Source organism: Cherax quadricarinatus, chromosome 79 (genome assembly GCF_038502225.1).
Source record: "Cherax quadricarinatus isolate ZL_2023a chromosome 79, ASM3850222v1, whole genome shotgun sequence".
NCBI lineage: Eukaryota > Metazoa > Arthropoda > Malacostraca > Decapoda > Parastacidae > Cherax > Cherax quadricarinatus.
In genome coordinates this window covers 19,439,035-19,456,614 of record NC_091370.1, presented here as the reverse complement: position 1 = coordinate 19,456,614, position 17,580 = coordinate 19,439,035, and the positions used below count along the sequence as shown (strand labels likewise).

Here is a 17,580-nt window from a genome sequence, read left to right as displayed (position 1 = left end):
ATGATGTCATGAACGTTTATGATGTTAAACACGTTAGTGATGATATCCTGGATGTTTGTGATGTCAACAGGGACTTGTGTGATGTTGTGTATTAGATATTCCTGCCTTGTACTAGTACGTTGGGACATGTTCCGTGTACTTGTACGTTGAGGAATGGGAGGTAGTCAGGATATCGAAGGGGTGAATAGCTCTAGTTCCTTGGACCAAGAGCCCTTTACCAACCTCAATAAATCCATCTGAGGGGAATGTAGGGTAAATACCGTACATGGCTTTCATGTATACATCAACACACACACACACACACAGTCGTTCCTATGTATTGTTCCTATATACATTTGTGTGAATGTGTGCGTGTGTGTGTGTATGGGTGAGTGTGCGAAGTGTGAGTTTGCTTACTGTAAGTCAACATGAGTGCTGTAGGACAGTGTCATTCTCAGGAGACAATATTGTCTACCCTCACTGTTGTGTGAGAGCACTTGACAGTGTCTACCCTCACTGTTGTGTGAGAGCACTTGACAGTGTCTAGCCTCACTGTTGTGTGAGAGCACTTGACAGTGTCTAGCCTCACTGTTGTGTGAGAGCACTTGACAGTGTCTACCCTCACTGTTGTGTGAGAGCACTTGACAGTGTCTAGCCTCACTGTTGTGTGAGAGCACTTGACAGTGTCTACCCTCACTGTTGTGTGAGAGCACTTGACAGTGTCTACCCTCACTGTTGTGTGAGAGCACTTGACAGTGTCTAGCCTCACTGTTGTGTGAGAGCACTTGACAGTGTCTACCCTCACTGTTGTGTGAGAGCACTTGACAGTGTCTACCCTCACTGTTGTGTGAGAGCACTTGACAGTGTCTACCCTCACTGCTGTGTGAGAGCACTTGACAGTGTCTACCCTCACTGTTGTGTGAGAGCACTTGACAGTGTCTACCCTCACTGTTGTGTGAGAGCACTTGACAGTGTCTAGCCTCACTGTTGTGTGAGAGCACTTGACAGTGTCTAGCCTCACTGCTGTGTGAGAGCACTTGACAGTGTCTACCCTCACTGTTGTGTGAGAGCACTTGACAGTGTCTACCCTAACTGTTGTGTGAGAGCACTTGACAGTGTCTACCCTCACTGTTGTGTGAGAGCACTTGACAGTGTCTACCCTCACTGTTGTGTGAGAGCACTTGACAGTGTCTAGCCTCACTGCTGTGTGAGAGCACTTGACAGTGTCTACCCTCACTGTTGTGTGAGAGCACTTGACAGTGTCTACCCTCACTGCTGTGTGAGAGCACTTGACAGTGTCTAGCCTCACTGCTGTGTGAGAGCACTTGACAGTGTCTACCCTCACTGTTGTGTGAGAGCACTTGACAGTGTCTACCCTAACTGTTGTGTGAGAGCACTTGACAGTGTCTACCCTCACTGTTGTGTGAGAGCACTTGACAGTGTCTACCCTCACTGTTGTGTGAGAGCACTTGACAGTGTCTACCCTCACTGTTGTGTGAGAGCACTTGACAGTGTCAAGTCTCACTGTTGTGTGAGAGCACTTGACAGTGTCTACCCTCACTGTTGTGTGAGAGCACTTGACAGTGTCTACCCTCACTGTTGTGTGAGAGCACTTGACAGTGTCTAGCCTCACTGTTATGTGAGAGCACTTGACAGTGTCTACCCTCACTGTTGTGTGAGAGCACTTGACAGTGTCTAGCCTCACTGCTGTGTGAGAGCACTTGACAGTGTCTACCCTCACTGCTGTGTGAGAGCACTTGACAGTGTCTACCCTCACTGCTGTGTGAGAGCACTTGACAGTGTCTACCCTCACTGTTGTGTGAGAGCACTTGACAGTGTCTAGCCTCACTGTTGTGTGAGAGCACTTGACAGTGTCTACCCTCACTGTTGTGTGAGAGCACTTGACAGTGTCTACCCTCACTGTTGTGTGAGAGCACTTGACAGTGTCTACCCTCACTGTTGTGTGAGAGCACTTGACAGTGTCTACCCTCACTGCTGTGTGAGAGCACTTGACAGTGTCTCGCCTCACTGCTGTGTGAGAGCACCTGGCAGTGTCTACCCTCACTGCTGTGTGAGAGCACTTGACAGTGTCTACCCTCACTGTTGTGTGAGACCACTTGACAGTGTCTACCCTCACTGCTGTGTGAGAGCACTTGACAGTGTCTCGCCTCACTGCTGTGTGAGAGCACTTGACAGTGTCTACCCTCACTGTTGTGTGAGAGCACTTGGCAGTGTCTACCCTCACTGTTGTGTGAGAGCACTTGACAGTGTCTACCCTCACTGTTGTTTGAGAGCACTTGACAGTGTCTACCCTCACTGTTGTGTGAGAGCACTTGACAGTGTCTACCCTCACTGCTGTGTGAGAGCACTTGACAGTGTCTAGTCTCACTGTTGTGTGAGAGCACTTGACAGTGTCTACCCTAACTGTTGTGTGAGAGCACTTGACAGTGTCTACCCTCACTGTTGTGTGAGAGCACTTGACAGTGTCTACCCTCACTGTTGTGTGAGAGCACTTGACAGTGTCTAGCCTCACTGTTGTGTGAGAGCACTTGACAGTGTCTACCCTCACTGTTGTGTGAGAGCACTTGACAGTGTCTAGCCTCACTGCTGTGTGAGAGCACTTGACAGTGTCTACCCTCACTGCTGTGTGAGAGCACTTGACAGTGTCTACCCTCACTGCTGTGTGAGAGCACTTGACAGTGTCTACCCTCACTGTTGTGTGAGAGCACTTGACAGTGTCTAGCCTCACTGTTGTGTGAGAGCACTTGACAGTGTCTACCCTCACTGTTGTGTGAGAGCACTTGACAGTGTCTAGTCTCACTGTTGTGTGAGAGCACTTGACAGTGTCTACCCTCACTGTTGTGTGAGAGCACTTGACAGTGTCTACCCTCACTGCTGTGTGAGAGCACTTGACAGTGTCTCGCCTCACTGCTGTGTGAGAGCACCTGGCAGTGTCTACCCTCACTGCTGTGTGAGAGCACTTGACAGTGTCTACCCTCACTGTTGTGTGAGAGCACTTGACAGTGTCTACCCTCACTGCTGTGTGAGAGCACTTGACAGTGTCTCGCCTCACTGCTGTGTGAGAGCACTTGACAGTGTCTACCCTCACTGTTGTGTGAGAGCACTTGACAGTGTCTACCCTCACTGTTGTGTGAGAGCACTTGACAGTGTCTACCCTCACTGTTGTGTGAGAGCACTTGACAGTGTCTACCCTCACTGTTGTGTGAGAGCACTTGACAGTGTCTACCCTCACTGCTGTGTGAGAGCACTTGACAGTGTCTCCCTCACTGTTGTGTGAGAGCACTTGACAGTGTCTACCCTCACTGTTGTGTGAGAGCACTTGACAGTGTCTACCCTCACTGTTGTGTGAGAGCACTTGACAGTGTCTACCCTCACTGTTGTGTGAGAGCACTTGACAGTGTCTACCCTCACTGTTGTGTGAGAGCACTTGACAGTGTCTACCCTCACTGTTGTGTGAGAGCACTTGACAGTGTCTAGCCTCACTGTTGTGTGAGAGCACTTGACAGTGTCTACCCTCACTGTTGTGTGAGAGCACTTGACAGTGTCTAGCCTCACTGCTGTGTGAGAGCACTTGACAGTGTCTACCCTCACTGCTGTGTGAGAGCACTTGACAGTGTCTACCCTCACTGCTGTGTGAGAGCACTTGACAGTGTCTACCCTCACTGTTGTGTGAGAGCACTTGACAGTGTCTAGCCTCACTGTTGTGTGAGAGCACTTGACAGTGTCTACCCTCACTGTTGTGTGAGAGCACTTGACAGTGTCTACCCTCACTGTTGTGTGAGAGCACTTGACAGTGTCTACCCTCACTGTTGTGTGAGAGCACTTGACAGTGTCTACCCTCACTGCTGTGTGAGAGCACTTGACAGTGTCTCGCCTCACTGCTGTGTGAGAGCACCTGGCAGTGTCTACCCTCACTGCTGTGTGAGAGCACTTGACAGTGTCTACCCTCACTGTTGTGTGAGAGCACTTGACAGTGTCTACCCTCACTGCTGTGTGAGAGCACTTGACAGTGTCTCGCCTCACTGCTGTGTGAGAGCACTTGACAGTGTCTACCCTCACTGTTGTGTGAGAGCACTTGACAGTGTCTACCCTCACTGTTGTGTGAGAGCACTTGACAGTGTCTACCCTCACTGTTGTGTGAGAGCACTTGACAGTGTCTACCCTCACTGTTGTGTGAGAGCACTTGACAGTGTCTTGACCTAGTCTCACTGTTGTGTGAGAGCACTTGACAGTGTCGACCCTCACTGTTGTGTGAGAGCACTTGACAGTGTCTACCCTCACTGTTGTGTGAGAGCACTTGACAGTGTCTACCCTCACTGTTGTGTGAGAGCACTTGACAGTGTCTAGCCTCACTGTTGTGTGAGAGCACTTGACAGTGTCTACCCTCACTGTTGTGTGAGAGCACTTGACAGTGTCTACCCTCACTGCTGTGTGAGAGCACTTTGACAGTGTGAGAGCACTTGACAGTGTCTACCCTCACTGCTGTGTGAGAGCACTTGACAGTGTCTACCCTCACTGTTGTGTGAGAGCACTTGACAGTGTCTACCCTCACTGTTGTGTGAGAGCACTTGACAGTGTCTACCCTCACTGTTGTGTGAGAGCACTTGACAGTGTCTAGTCTCACTGTTGTGTGAGAGCACTTGACAGTGTCTACCCTCACTGTTGTGTGAGAGCACTTGACAGTGTCTACCCTCACTGCTGTGTGAGAGCACTTGACAGTGTCTCGCCTCACTGCTGTGTGAGAGCACCTGGCAGTGTCTACCCTCACTGCTGTGTGAGAGCACTTGACAGTGTCTACCCTCACTGTTGTGTGAGAGCACTTGAGTGTCTACCCTCACTGCTGTGTGAGAGCACTTGAGTGTCTCTCCTCACTGCTGTGTGAGAGCACTTGACAGTGTCTACCCTCACTGTTGTGTGAGAGCACTTGACAGTGTCTACCCTCACTGTTGTGTGAGAGCACTTGACAGTGTCTAGCCTCACTGTTATGTGAGAGCACTTGACAGTGTCTACCCTCACTGTTGTGTGAGAGCACTTGACAGTGTCTAGCCTCACTGCTGTGTGAGAGCACTTGACAGTGTCTACCCTCACTGCTGTGTGAGAGCACTTGACAGTGTCTACCCTCACTGCTGTGTGAGAGCACTTGACAGTGTCTACCCTCACTGTTGTGTGAGAGCACTTGACAGTGTCTAGCCTCACTGTTGTGTGAGAGCACTTGACAGTGTCTACCCTCACTGTTGTGTGAGAGCACTTGACAGTGTCTAGTCTCACTGTTGTGTGAGAGCACTTGACAGTGTCTACCCTCACTGTTGTGTGAGAGCACTTGACAGTGTCTACCCTCACTGCTGTGTGAGAGCACTTGACAGTGTCTCGCCTCACTGCTGTGTGAGAGCACCTGGCAGTGTCTACCCTCACTGCTGTGTGAGAGCACTTGACAGTGTCTACCCTCACTGTTGTGTGAGACCACTTGACAGTGTCTACCCTCACTGCTGTGTGAGAGCACTTGACAGTGTCTCGCCTCACTGCTGTGTGAGAGCACCTGGCAGTGTCTACCTTCACTGCTGTGTGAGAGCACTTGACAGTGTCTACCCTCACTGTTGTGTGAGAGCACTTGACAGTGTCTACCCTCACTGTTGTTTGAGAGCACTTGACAGTGTCTACCCTCACTGTTGTGTGAGAGCACTTGACAGTGTCTACCCTCACTGCTGTGTGAGAGCACTTGACAGTGTCTAGTCTCACTGTTGTGTGAGAGCACTTGACAGTGTCTACCCTAACTGTTGTGTGAGAGCACTTGACAGTGTCTACCCTCACTGTTGTGTGAGAGCACTTGACAGTGTCTACCCTCACTGTTGTGTGAGAGCACTTGACAGTGTCTAGCCTCACTGTTGTGTGAGAGCACTTGACAGTGTCTACCCTCACTGTTGTGTGAAAGCACTTGACAGTGTCTAGCCTCACTGCTGTGTGAGAGCACTTGACAGTGTCTACCCTCACTGCTGTGTGAGAGCACTTGACAGTGTCTACCCTCACTGCTGTGTGAGAGCACTTGACAGTGTCTACCCTCACTGTTGTGTGAGAGCACTTGACAGTGTCTAGCCTCACTGTTGTGTGAGAGCACTTGACAGTGTCTACCCTCACTGTTGTGTGAGAGCACTTGACAGTGTCTAGTCTCACTGTTGTGTGAGAGCACTTGACAGTGTCTACCCTCACTGTTGTGTGAGAGCACTTGACAGTGTCTACCCTCACTGCTGTGTGAGAGCACTTGACAGTGTCTCGCCTCACTGCTGTGTGAGAGCACTTGACAGTGTCTACCCTCACTGCTGTGTGAGAGCACTTGACAGTGTCTACCCTCACTGTTGTGTGAGAGCACTTGACAGTGTCTACCCTCACTGCTGTGTGAGAGCACTTGACAGTGTCTCGCCTCACTGCTGTGTGAGAGCACTTGACAGTGTCTACCCTCACTGTTGTGTGAGAGCACTTGACAGTGTCTACCCTCACTGTTGTGTGAGAGCACTTGACAGTGTCTACCCTCACTGTTGTGTGAGAGCACTTGACAGTGTCTACCCTCACTGTTGTGTGAGAGCACTTGACAGTGTCTACCCTCACTGCTGTGTGAGAGCACTTGACAGTGTCTAGTCTCACTGTTGTGTGAGAGCACTTGACAGTGTCTACCCTCACTGTTGTGTGAGAGCACTTGACAGTGTCTACCCTCACTGCTGTGTGAGAGCACTTGACAGTGTCTCGCCTCACTGCTGTGTGAGAGCACTTGACAGTGTCTACCCTCACTGTTGTGTGAGAGCACTTGACAGTGTCTACCCTCACTGTTGTGTGAGAGCACTTGACAGTGTCTACCCTCACTGTTGTGTGAGAGCACTTGACAGTGTCTAGTCTCACTGTTGTGTGAGAGCACTTGACAGTGTCTACCCTCACTGTTGTGTGAGAGCACTTGACAGTGTCTACCCTCACTGCTGTGTGAGAGCACTTGACAGTGTCTCGCCTCACTGCTGTGTGAGAGCACCTGGCAGTGTCTACCTTCACTGCTGTGTGAGAGCACTTGACAGTGTCTACCCTCACTGTTGTGTGAGAGCACTTGAGTGTCTACCCTCACTGCTGTGTGAGAGCACTTGACAGTGTCTCGCCTCACTGCTGTGTGAGAGCACTTGACAGTGTCTACCCTCACTGTTGTGTGAGAGCACTTGACAGTGTCTACCCTCACTGTTGTGTGAGAGCACTTGACAGTGTCTACCCTCACTGTTGTGTGAGAGCACTTGACAGTGTCTACCCTCACTGTTGTGTGAGAGCACTTGACAGTGTCTACCCTCACTGCTGTGTGAGAGCACTTGACAGTGTCTAGTCTCACTGTTGTATGAGAGCACTTGACAGTGTCTACCCTCACTGTTGTGTGAGAGCACTTGACAGAGTCTACCCTCACTGCTGTGTGAGAGCACTTGACAGTGTCTCGTCTACCCTCACTGTTGTGTGAGAGCACTTGACAGTGTCTACCCTCACTGTTGTGTGAGAGCACACAGTGTCTACCCTCACTGTTGTGTGAGAGCACTTGACAGTGTCTACCCTCACTGTTGTGTGAGAGCACTTGACAGTGTCTACCCTCACTGTTGTGTGAGAGCACTTGACAGTGTCTACCCTCACTGTTGTGTGAGAGCACTTGACAGTGTCTACCCTCACTGCCCTCAGTGTCTGCCTGACTGGTGTGTGAGAGCACTTGACAGTGTCTACCCTCACTGTTGTGTGAGAGCACTTGACAGTGTCTACCCTCACTGTTGTGTGAGAGCACTTGACAGTGTCTACCCTCACTGTTGTGTGAGAGCACTTGACAGTGTCTAGCCTCACTGCTGTGTGAGAGCACTTGACAGTGTCTAGCCTCACTGCTGTGTGAGAGCATTTGACAGTGTCTACCCTCACTGTTGTGTGAGAGCACTTGACAGTGTCTAGCCTCACTGCTGTGTGAGAGCACTTGACAGTGTCTAGCCTCACTGCTGTGTGAGAGCACTTGACAGTGTCTACCCTCACTGCTGTGTGAGAGCACTTGACAGTGTCTACCCTCACTGCTGTGTGAGAGCACTTGACAGTGTCTACCCTCACTGCTGTGTGAGAGCACTTGACAGTGTCTAGCCTCACTGCTGTGTGAGAGCACTTGACAGTATCTACCCTCACTGCTGTGAGAGCACCTGACAGTGTCTAGCCTCACTGCTGTGTGAGAGCACTTGACAGTGTCTACCCTCACTGCTGTGTGAGAGCACTTGACAGTGTCTAGCCTCACTGCTGTGTGAGAGCACTTGACAGTATCTACCCTCACTGCTGTGTGAGAGCACCTGACAGTGTCTAGCCTCACTGCTGTGTGAGAGCACCTGGCAGTGTCTACCCTCACTGCTGTGTGAGAGCAGTTGACAGTGTCTAGTCTCACTGCTGTGTGAGAGCACTTGACAGTGTCTACCCTCACTGCTGTGTGAGAGCACTTGACAGTGTATAGCCTCACTGCTGTGTGAGAGCACTTGACAGTGTCTACCCTCACTGCTGTGTGAGAGCACTTGACAGTGTCTAGCCTCACTGCTGTGTTAGAGCACTTGACAGTGTCTACCCTCACTGCTGTGTGAGAGCACTTGACAGTGTCTACCCTCACTGCTGTGTGAGAGCACTTGACAGTGTCTACCCTCACTGCTGTGTGAGAGCACTTGACAGTGTCTAGCCTCACTGCTGTGTGAGAGCATTTGACAGTGTCTAGCCTCACTGCTGTGTGAGAGCACTTGACAGTGTCTAGCCTCACTGCTGTGTGAGAGCACTTGACAGTGTCTAGCCTCACTGCTGTGTGAGAGCACTTGACAGTGTCTACCCTCACTGTTGTGTAAGAGCCCCCGACACTGCCTACCTTCACTGCTGTGTGAGAGCCCCCGACACTGTCTACCTTCACTGCTGTGTAAGAGCCCCCGACACCGCCTACCTTCACTGCTGTGTAAGAGCCCCCGACACTGCCTACCTTCACTGCTGTGTGAGAGCCCCCGACACTGCCTACCTTCACTGCTGTGTAAGAGCCCCCGACACCGCCTACCTTCACTGCTGTGTAAGAGCCCCCGACACTGCCTACCTTCACTGCTGTGTGAGAGCCCCCGACACTACCTACCTTCACTGCTGTGTAAGAGCCCCCGACACTGCCTACCTTCACTGCTGTGTGAGAGCCCCCGACACTGCCTACCTTCACTGCTGTGTAAGAGCCCCCGACACTGCCTACCTTCACTGCTGTGTAAGAGCCCCCGACACTGCCTACTTTCACTGCTGTGTAAGAACCCCCTATACTGCCTACCTTCACGGCTGTGTAAGAGCCCCCGACACCACCTACCTTCACTGCTCTGTAAGAGCCCCCGACACTGCCTACCTTCACTGCTGTGTAAGAGCCCCCGACACCGCCTACCTTCACTGCTGTGTAAGAGCCCCCGACACTGCCTACCTTCACTGCTGTGTGAGAGCACCTGACACTGATTACCTTCACTGCTGTGTCATATATCTTTTTTCCAATGCAGGGGTGGCACCATCTTCCCTGCATTACAAGGGCACCACCTTCCCTGCATCACCAGGGTACCATCTTCCTTGCATCACCAGGGCACCCATCTTCCCTGCATCAGCAGGGCACCATCTTCCCTGCATCAGCAGGGCACCACCTTCCCTGCATTAGCAGGGCACCATCTTCCCTGCATCAGCAGGGCACCATCTTCCTGCATCACCAGGCCACCACCTTCCCTACATCACCATGGGTAGCACCACCTCATCTGGCTCCAAAAGTTATTTAATATTCAGGCTGGTGTGGAACATCACCGAGTTGAGAGAAACTTGGTGTTCCAGTGTTGGGAGGCGAGGCACACTGCTCTGGTGTTGAGAGATGAGGCACACTGCTCTAGTGTTGAGAGGTGAGGCACACTGCTCTGGTGTTGAGAGGTGAGGCACACTGCTCTGGTGTTGAGAGGTGAGGCACACTGTTCTGGTGTTGAGAGGTGAGGCACACTGCTCTGGTGTTGAGAGGTGAGGCACAGTGTTGGGAGGCACACTGCTCTGGTGTTGAGAGGTGAGGCTCTCTGCTCTGGTGTTGTGAGGTGAGGCACACTGCTCTGGTGTTGAGAGGTGAGGCACACTGCTCTGGTGTTGAGAGGTGAGGCACACTGCTCTGGTGTTGAGAGGTGAGGCACACTGCTCTGGTGTTGAGAGGTGAGGCACACTGTTCTGGTGTTGAGAGGTGAGGCACACTGCTCTGGTGTTGAGAGGTGAGGCACACTGTTCTGGTGTTGAGAGGTGAGGCACACTGCTCTGGCGTTGAGAGGTGAGGCACACTGTTCTGGTGTTGAGAGGTGAGGCACACCGTTCTGGTGTTGAGAAGTGAGGTACACTGCTCTGGTGTTGAGAAGTGAGGCACACTGCTCTGATGTTGATATGTGAGGTACACTGCTCTGGTGTTAAGAAGTGAGGTACACTGCTCTGGTGTTGCGATGTGAGGTACACTGCTCTGGTGTTGAGAAGTGAGGCACACTGCTCTGATGTTGATATGTGAGGTACACTGCTCTGGTGTTAAGAAGTGAGGTACACTGCTCTGGTGTTGCGATGTGAGGTACACTGCTCTGACCATCATTTACAACTATAAGGTCGGGCGATGAGTTACTTGTATCACAATCGTTACTTACGTCACTACCGTTACTTGTGTCACTACCGTTACTTTTGTCACCACCATTACTTGTCACCACCGTTACTTGTATAACCAACGTTACCATAATCACGAGCAGAGAGACAATAAGAAGTTAACATTACCTCTGTAACTTGCTCAGCTATCAAAACTTTGGAGTCCAGTCCCTGGACCAATTATGTACCTCTGTAATCTTTTGACTACCGCCCACAGGATGGGTATGGGGTGCATAATAAACATATTAAACTAACTAAAAACATAAGACTGACCCCTTAGTGACAACTGATCGAGATTTCTCGTGTTCACCATGACTCTACGGTTCAACTCAGCCGTGTTTCATTACCCTAATACGTGTGTGTGTGTTCCACTCACTAACACTGTTCCACTCACTAACACTGCTCCACTTACTAACACTGCTCCACTTACTAACACTGCTCCACTTACTAACACTGCTCCACTTACAACCATTCGCACCTTAATAACTAGTTCACTAACTAATTAAACATATTATCAAGAGTTCCAGCATCCAACATAACCTGACTGTATTGCAAGGGTACGAGATTTCTCGTTATCTTTCATCTATTATGCCTGGGTGTAATAACGCAGAGTTCATGGTGTTGTGTGAAGGCCAGTTCTAGGCACTGTGAGTGAGTTTTAGATACTGCAAGGTGGTGCAATACACTACACTAGCGTGAACGCCTTCCTCTTACACATCACCCACATTTCTCGAAGTTTATATTTTCTCTGGTTGCTCAACCAACCTGCACACTCGTACATGTTACTCTCACACTAAACCATATCTTTCAAAACATTTTCTTTAAAGTAAAAGGACACAAGTGCAACTAATGTGACATTTATTGTGGCAACGTTTCGCCCTCCAGGAGCTTTATCAAGCCATTACGTAATGGCTTGATAAAGCTCCTGGAGAGCGAAACGTTGCCACAATAAATGTCACATTAGTTGCACTTGTGTCCTTTTACTTTACATATTGTCGGTAATTCTACCAACTTTATTACAAAACATTTTCTTTTTAATTTTTCATCTGTTGATTTCATTCCTTTCAAAATTGTTTTGCCTGATCAGACTTCCTTCATCTGTTGCCTGTCCGTTGCATCACTCAGACTTGCTCAGTCTATCAACCACATAATATTTGACCATGCAGTACTAAGTAAAGTAGTATTAAAATTAGACATTAGTGATGCAATGAACCTGAACCTGAGCTTTAAACAACTAGAGTTTTTGCTAGTTTCTTGCCATCTGTTTCAGCTGGATCTGAGCTTTAAACAACTAGAGTTTTTGCTAGTTTCATGCCATCTGTTTCAGCTGGATCTGAGCTTTAAGCAACTAGAGAGCTTTTACTAGTTTGTTACCATCTGTTTCAGGCGGAAACTGCATGACGACATTCTAGCAGGGAGAGGCTTCAGAAGTGGATATCTGGCTAGCAAAGTCAGAGGTTGAGGCTCTTTCAAATATGAAATCATTTCTAAAAGTCAGTCTTCCATTGCAGTCCATCAGTCCCCACTAATAGCATCTAGCTATCAAGTATTTTCGAAATAAATGGTCCCAAGATGGAAGAGAGAATACTTTCCTCGGATGGCCACGATACCTTGTACCTTCTCACAAGGTGCTTCACCTTCCTCGGATTAATCTACTTTTGACACAATGAAGTGAACACGTAAAACTTTTGATGTAAAACTACATGAAAATACTTATCCACTCTCTAGAAATCTACGAATGAGATCCACAAATGCTGCCAGATAGACTAGTGAGGGTAGGCGCCTACAAGGCAATAAATATTCCATTACTTGTATTTCAATTCCCTTTCGTTGCATATAGCAAACTTCCGAGTTAGATTCTCCAGAGAGACAGTGGTTAATCACAGTTCCAAGTTTACTGGAGTAGTAATTCATTAAGACAGCCACGCCGCCGCCTCTTCAAATAAACCAACTGGGGCAGATGCATAGTGGAGAATAATACCTCAGTAATTTGTGAATGTTTGTTTTGAAAAGACTGAGTTTTCTTCTGCCTATGAGAGCATCACTTGCTGGTATATCCTAGTAATTCCTTACTGGTCACTGGACACACACTTTGTAGTATTAGTGTAGTCACTTACACAGGCATATTTGTTCCAAACATAGTTTGAACTCCATAATATACAACGCAAAAGATAAAAAAAAAACGAAGCAGCCAGTAATATTGAAGGTCTTGCCACACAGCCTTCGACAGATATGCCTTGTGTTCACTAACCCAACAGACGGGTTTAACAGCATTAAACAATACAATAACAGTTGCATGGCAGCAGCATTAATGTTGACTATGATCACAGTCACCTTGGCAACGAGGTGCTGGAGGCTGAGGCTCACCGTAATGTCTCTCATTCTAAAATTTTCTTAAGACAAATATGGACGCACTAGGAGAGCCAACACCGCCACAAAGTCACGCTCCCCTCCAGAAATTGTATTATTATTATTATTATTATTATTATTATTATTATTATTATTATTATTATTATCAAAATTATTGTTTTTATTATCACTACTGTTATTAAGTAATTAGGGTTGATCCAATGGGAAAGGAAGCTCCAATTACAATTCCTTGTATCAGGACCCCTCACTTGTATGAGGGGCCCCTCCATCAGGGCCCCTCACTTGTATGAGGGGGCCCTCCATCAACAGGGCCCCTCACTTGTATGAGGAGCCCTCCATCATCAGGGTCCTTCACTTGAACGAACAACAGCTGAGGAAACTGTCAGTTTAGATAAGAGTGAAGGTGAGACTCAGCCGGGGACCAGATAAGAGTGTTTGATGTGTTGATCCTTGGAACCTGCCTGCCTTCCTGCCTACCTGCCTGCCTTCCTGCCTGCCTGCCTGCCTGCCTTCCTGCCTGCCTGCCTGCCTTCCTGCCTGTCTGCCTGCCTGCCCGCCTGCCTGTCTGCCTGCCTGTCTACCTGCCTGTCTGCCTACCTGCCTGTCTGCCTGTCTGCCTGCCTGCCTGTCTGCCTGCCTGCCTGCCTGCCTGCCTGCCTGTCTGCCTGCCTGCCTGCCTGCCTACCTGCCTGCCTGCCTGCTTCTCAGTCCAGCAGGGTAATACATGGCTGCTCACATATTTCTGAGGCTCGAGCACTCAGTGCTTCCTTTCCGGTGGCTTTACCTAAGAGATCACTGCTGTTGTTTGCTGTTCTCTACAAGTGATTAATGTGTTGTGCTGCCATCTCTATGATGGAAGGTACTCTTAATTAAGAGAGAGCTGCCATCTCTATGATGGAAGGTACTCTTAATTAAGAGAGAGCTGCCATCTCTATGATGGAAGGTACTCTTAATTAAGAGAGAGCTGCCATCTCTATGATGGAAGGTACTCTTAATTAAGAGAGAGCTGCCATCTCTCTGATGGAAAGCACTCTTAATTAAGAGAGACCTGCTATCTCTATGATGGAAGGTACTCTTAATTAAGAGAGAGCTGCCATCTCTCTGATGGAAAGCACTCTTAATTAAGAGAGACCTGCTATCTCTATGATGGAAGGTACTCTTAATTAAGAGAGAGCTGCTATCTCTCTGATGGAAAGCACTCTTAATTAAGAGAGAGCTGCCATCTCTATGATGGAAGGTACTCTTAATTAAGAGAGAGCTGCCATCTCTATGATGGAAGGTACTCTTAATTAAGAGAGAGCTGCCATCTCTATGATGGAAGGTACTCTTAATTAAGAGAGAGCTGCCATCTCTATGATGGAAGGTACTCTTAATTTAACAAAATTGGTAGATGAATCAGCAGTACTCATAGTATTCACAGTACTCACAGTACCCATAGTACTCAGAGTACTCAGAGCACTCTGAGTACTCATAGTACTCACAGTACTCACAGTTCCTGTAGCGAGGGCGAGTAATAAGAGAGGTTGTGTTGATTGAGCGTCTCCAAACCCATCTTCGTCAGCGTCCTGAAATTATAGGGAAAAACAATGTTGTTCAAATGTTGGTGGGGAGGTAGGTGACATTCTGGGGAGGTAGGTGACATTCTGGGGAGGTGGGTGACATTCTGGGGAAGTAGGTGACATTCTGGGGAAGTAGGTGACATTCTGGGGAGGTGGGTGACATTCTGGGGAGGTGGGTGACATTCTGGGGAAGTAGGTGACATTCTGGGGAGGTGGGTGACATTCTGGGGAGGTAGGTGACATTCTGGGGAGGTAGGTGACATTCTGGGGAGGTGGGTGACATTCTGGGGAGGTGGGTGACATTCTGGGGAGGTAGGTGACATTCTGGGGAGGTAGGTGACATTCTGGGGAGGTGGGTGACATTCTGGGGAGGTGGGTGACATTCTGGGGAGGTAGGTGACATTCTGGGGAGGTGGGTGACATTCTGGGGAGGTAGGTGACATTCTGGGGAGGTAGGTGACATTCTGGGGAGGTGGGTGACATTCTGGGGAGGTAGGTGACATTCTGGGGAGGTAGGTGACATTCTGGGGAGGTGGGTGACATTCTGGGGAGGTAGGTGACATTCTGGGGAGGTAGGTGACATTCTGGGGAGGTAGGTGACATTCTGGGGAGGTAGGTGACATTCTGGGGAGGTGGGTGACATTCTGGGGAGGTAGGTGACATTCTGGGGAGGTAGGTGACATTCTGGGGAGGTAGGTGACATTCTGGGGAGGTAGGTGACATTCTGGAGAGGTAGGTGACATTCAGGGGAGGTGGGTGACATTCTGGGGAGGTAGGTGACATTCTGGGGAGGTAGGTGACATTCTGGGGAGGTAGGTGACATTCTGGGGAGATAGGTGACATTCTGGGGAGGTAGGTGACATTCTGGGGAGGTAGGTGACATTCTGGGGAGGTAGGTGACATTCTGGGGAGGTAGGTGACATTCTGGGGAGGTAGGTGACATTCTGGGGAGGTAGGTGACATTCTGGGGAGATAGGTGACATTCTGGGGAGGTAGGTGACATTCTGGGGAGGTAGGTGACATTCTGGGGAGGTAGGTGACATTCTGGGGAGGTAGGTGACATTCTGGGGAGGTAGATGACATTCTGGGGAGGTAGGTGACATTCTGGGGAGGTGGGTCACATTCTGGGGAGGTGGGTGACATTGTGGGGAGGTAGGTGACATTCTGGGGAGGTAGGTAACATTCTGGGGAGGTAGGTGACATTCTGGGGAGGTAGGTGACATTCTGGGGAGGTGGGTGACATTCTGGGGAGGTGGGTGACATTCTGGGGAGGTAGGTGACATTCTGGGGAGGTAGGTGACATTCTGGGGAGGTGGGTGACATTCTGGGGAGGTAGGTGACATTCTGGGGAGGTGGGTGACATTCTGGGAAGGTAGGTGACACTCTGGGGAGGTGGGTGACACTCTGGGGAGGTGGGTGACATTCTGGGGAGGTAGGTGACATTCTGGGGAGGTAGGTGACATTCTGGGGAGGTAGGCGACATTCTGGGGAGGTAGGTGACATTCTGGGGAGGTAGGTGACATTCTGGGGAGGTAGGTGACATTCTGGGGAGGTGGGTGACATTCTGGGGAGGTAGGTGACATTCTGGGGAGGTGGGTGACATTCTGGGGAGGTAGGTGACACTCTGGGGAGGTAGGTGACATTCTGGGGAGGTGGGTGACACTCTGGGGAGGTGGGTGACATTCTGGGGAGGTGGGTGACACTCTGGGGAGGTGGGTGACATTCTGGGGAGGTAGGTGACATTCTGGGGAGGTAGGTGACATTCTGGGGAGGTAGGTGACATTCTGGGGAGGTAGGTGACATTCTGGGGAGGTAGGTGACATTCTGGGGAGGTAGGTGACATTCTGGGGAGGTAGGTGACATTCTGGGGAGGTGGGTGACATTCTGGGGAGGTAGGTGACATTCTGGGGAGGTGGGTGACATTCTGGGGAGGTAGGTGACACTCTGGGGAGGTAGGTGACATTCTGGGGAGGTAGGTGACATTCTGGGGAGGTGGGTGACATTCTGGGGAGGTAGGTGACACTCTGGGGAGGTAGGTGACATTCTGGGGAGGTAGGTGACATTCTGGGGAAGTGGGTGACATTCTGGGGAGGTAGGTGACATTCTGGGGAGGTGGGTGACATTCTGGGGAGGTAGGTGACATTCTGGGGAGGTAGGTGACATTCTGGGGAGGTAGGTGACATTCTGGGGAGGTAGGTGACATTCTGGGGAGGTGGGTGACATTCTGGGGAGGTAGGTGACATTCTGGGGAGGTAGGTAACATTCTGGGGAGGTGGGTGACATTCTGGGGAGGTAGGTGACTTTCTGGGGAGGTGGGTGACATTCTGGGGAGGTAGGTGACATTCTGGGGAGGTAGGTGACATTCTGGGGAGGTGGGTGACATTCTGGGGAGGTAGGTGACATTCTGGGGAGGTAGGTGACATTCTGGGGAGGTGGGTGACATTCTGGGGAGGTAGGTGACATTCTGGAGAGGTAGGTGACATTCTGGGGAGGTGGGTGACATTCTGGGGAGGTAGGTGACATTCTGGGGAGGTAGGTGACACTCTGGGGAGGTAGGTGACATTCTGGGGAGGTGGGTGACATTCTGGGGATGTGGGTGACATTCTGGGGAGGTAGGTGACATTCTGGGGAGGTAGGTGACATTCTGGGGAGGTAGGTGACATTCTGGGGAGGTAGGTGACACTCTGGGGAGGTAGGTGACATTCTGGGGAGGTGGGTGACATTCTGGGGAGGTAGGTGACATTCTGGGGAGGTAGGTAACATTCTGGGGAGGTAGGTGACATTCTGGGGAGGTAGGTGACATTCTGGGGAGGTGGGTGACATTCTGGGGAGGTAGGTGACATTCTGGGGAGGTGGGTGACATTCTGGGGAGGTAGGTGACACTCTGGGGAGGTGGGTGACATTCTGGGGAGGTAGGTGACATTCTGGGGAGGTAGGTGACATTCTGGGGAGGTGGGTGACATTCTGGGGAGGTAGG

At 50.2% G+C, this 17,580-nt stretch overlaps 1 protein-coding gene across 1 annotated transcript in view; it reads right to left on the bottom strand.

Annotated features, from left to right (window-relative positions):
- LOC128702806 (uncharacterized) overlaps positions 1–17,580 on the bottom strand; it is a 106,262-nt gene that overhangs the window by 60,091 nt on the left and 28,591 nt on the right. The window contains exon 2 of the mRNA XM_070102053.1: positions 14,535–14,609. Coding sequence (XP_069958154.1) covers positions 14,535–14,609 — 75 coding nt within the window. The remainder of the gene's footprint in view (positions 1–14,534; positions 14,610–17,580) is intronic.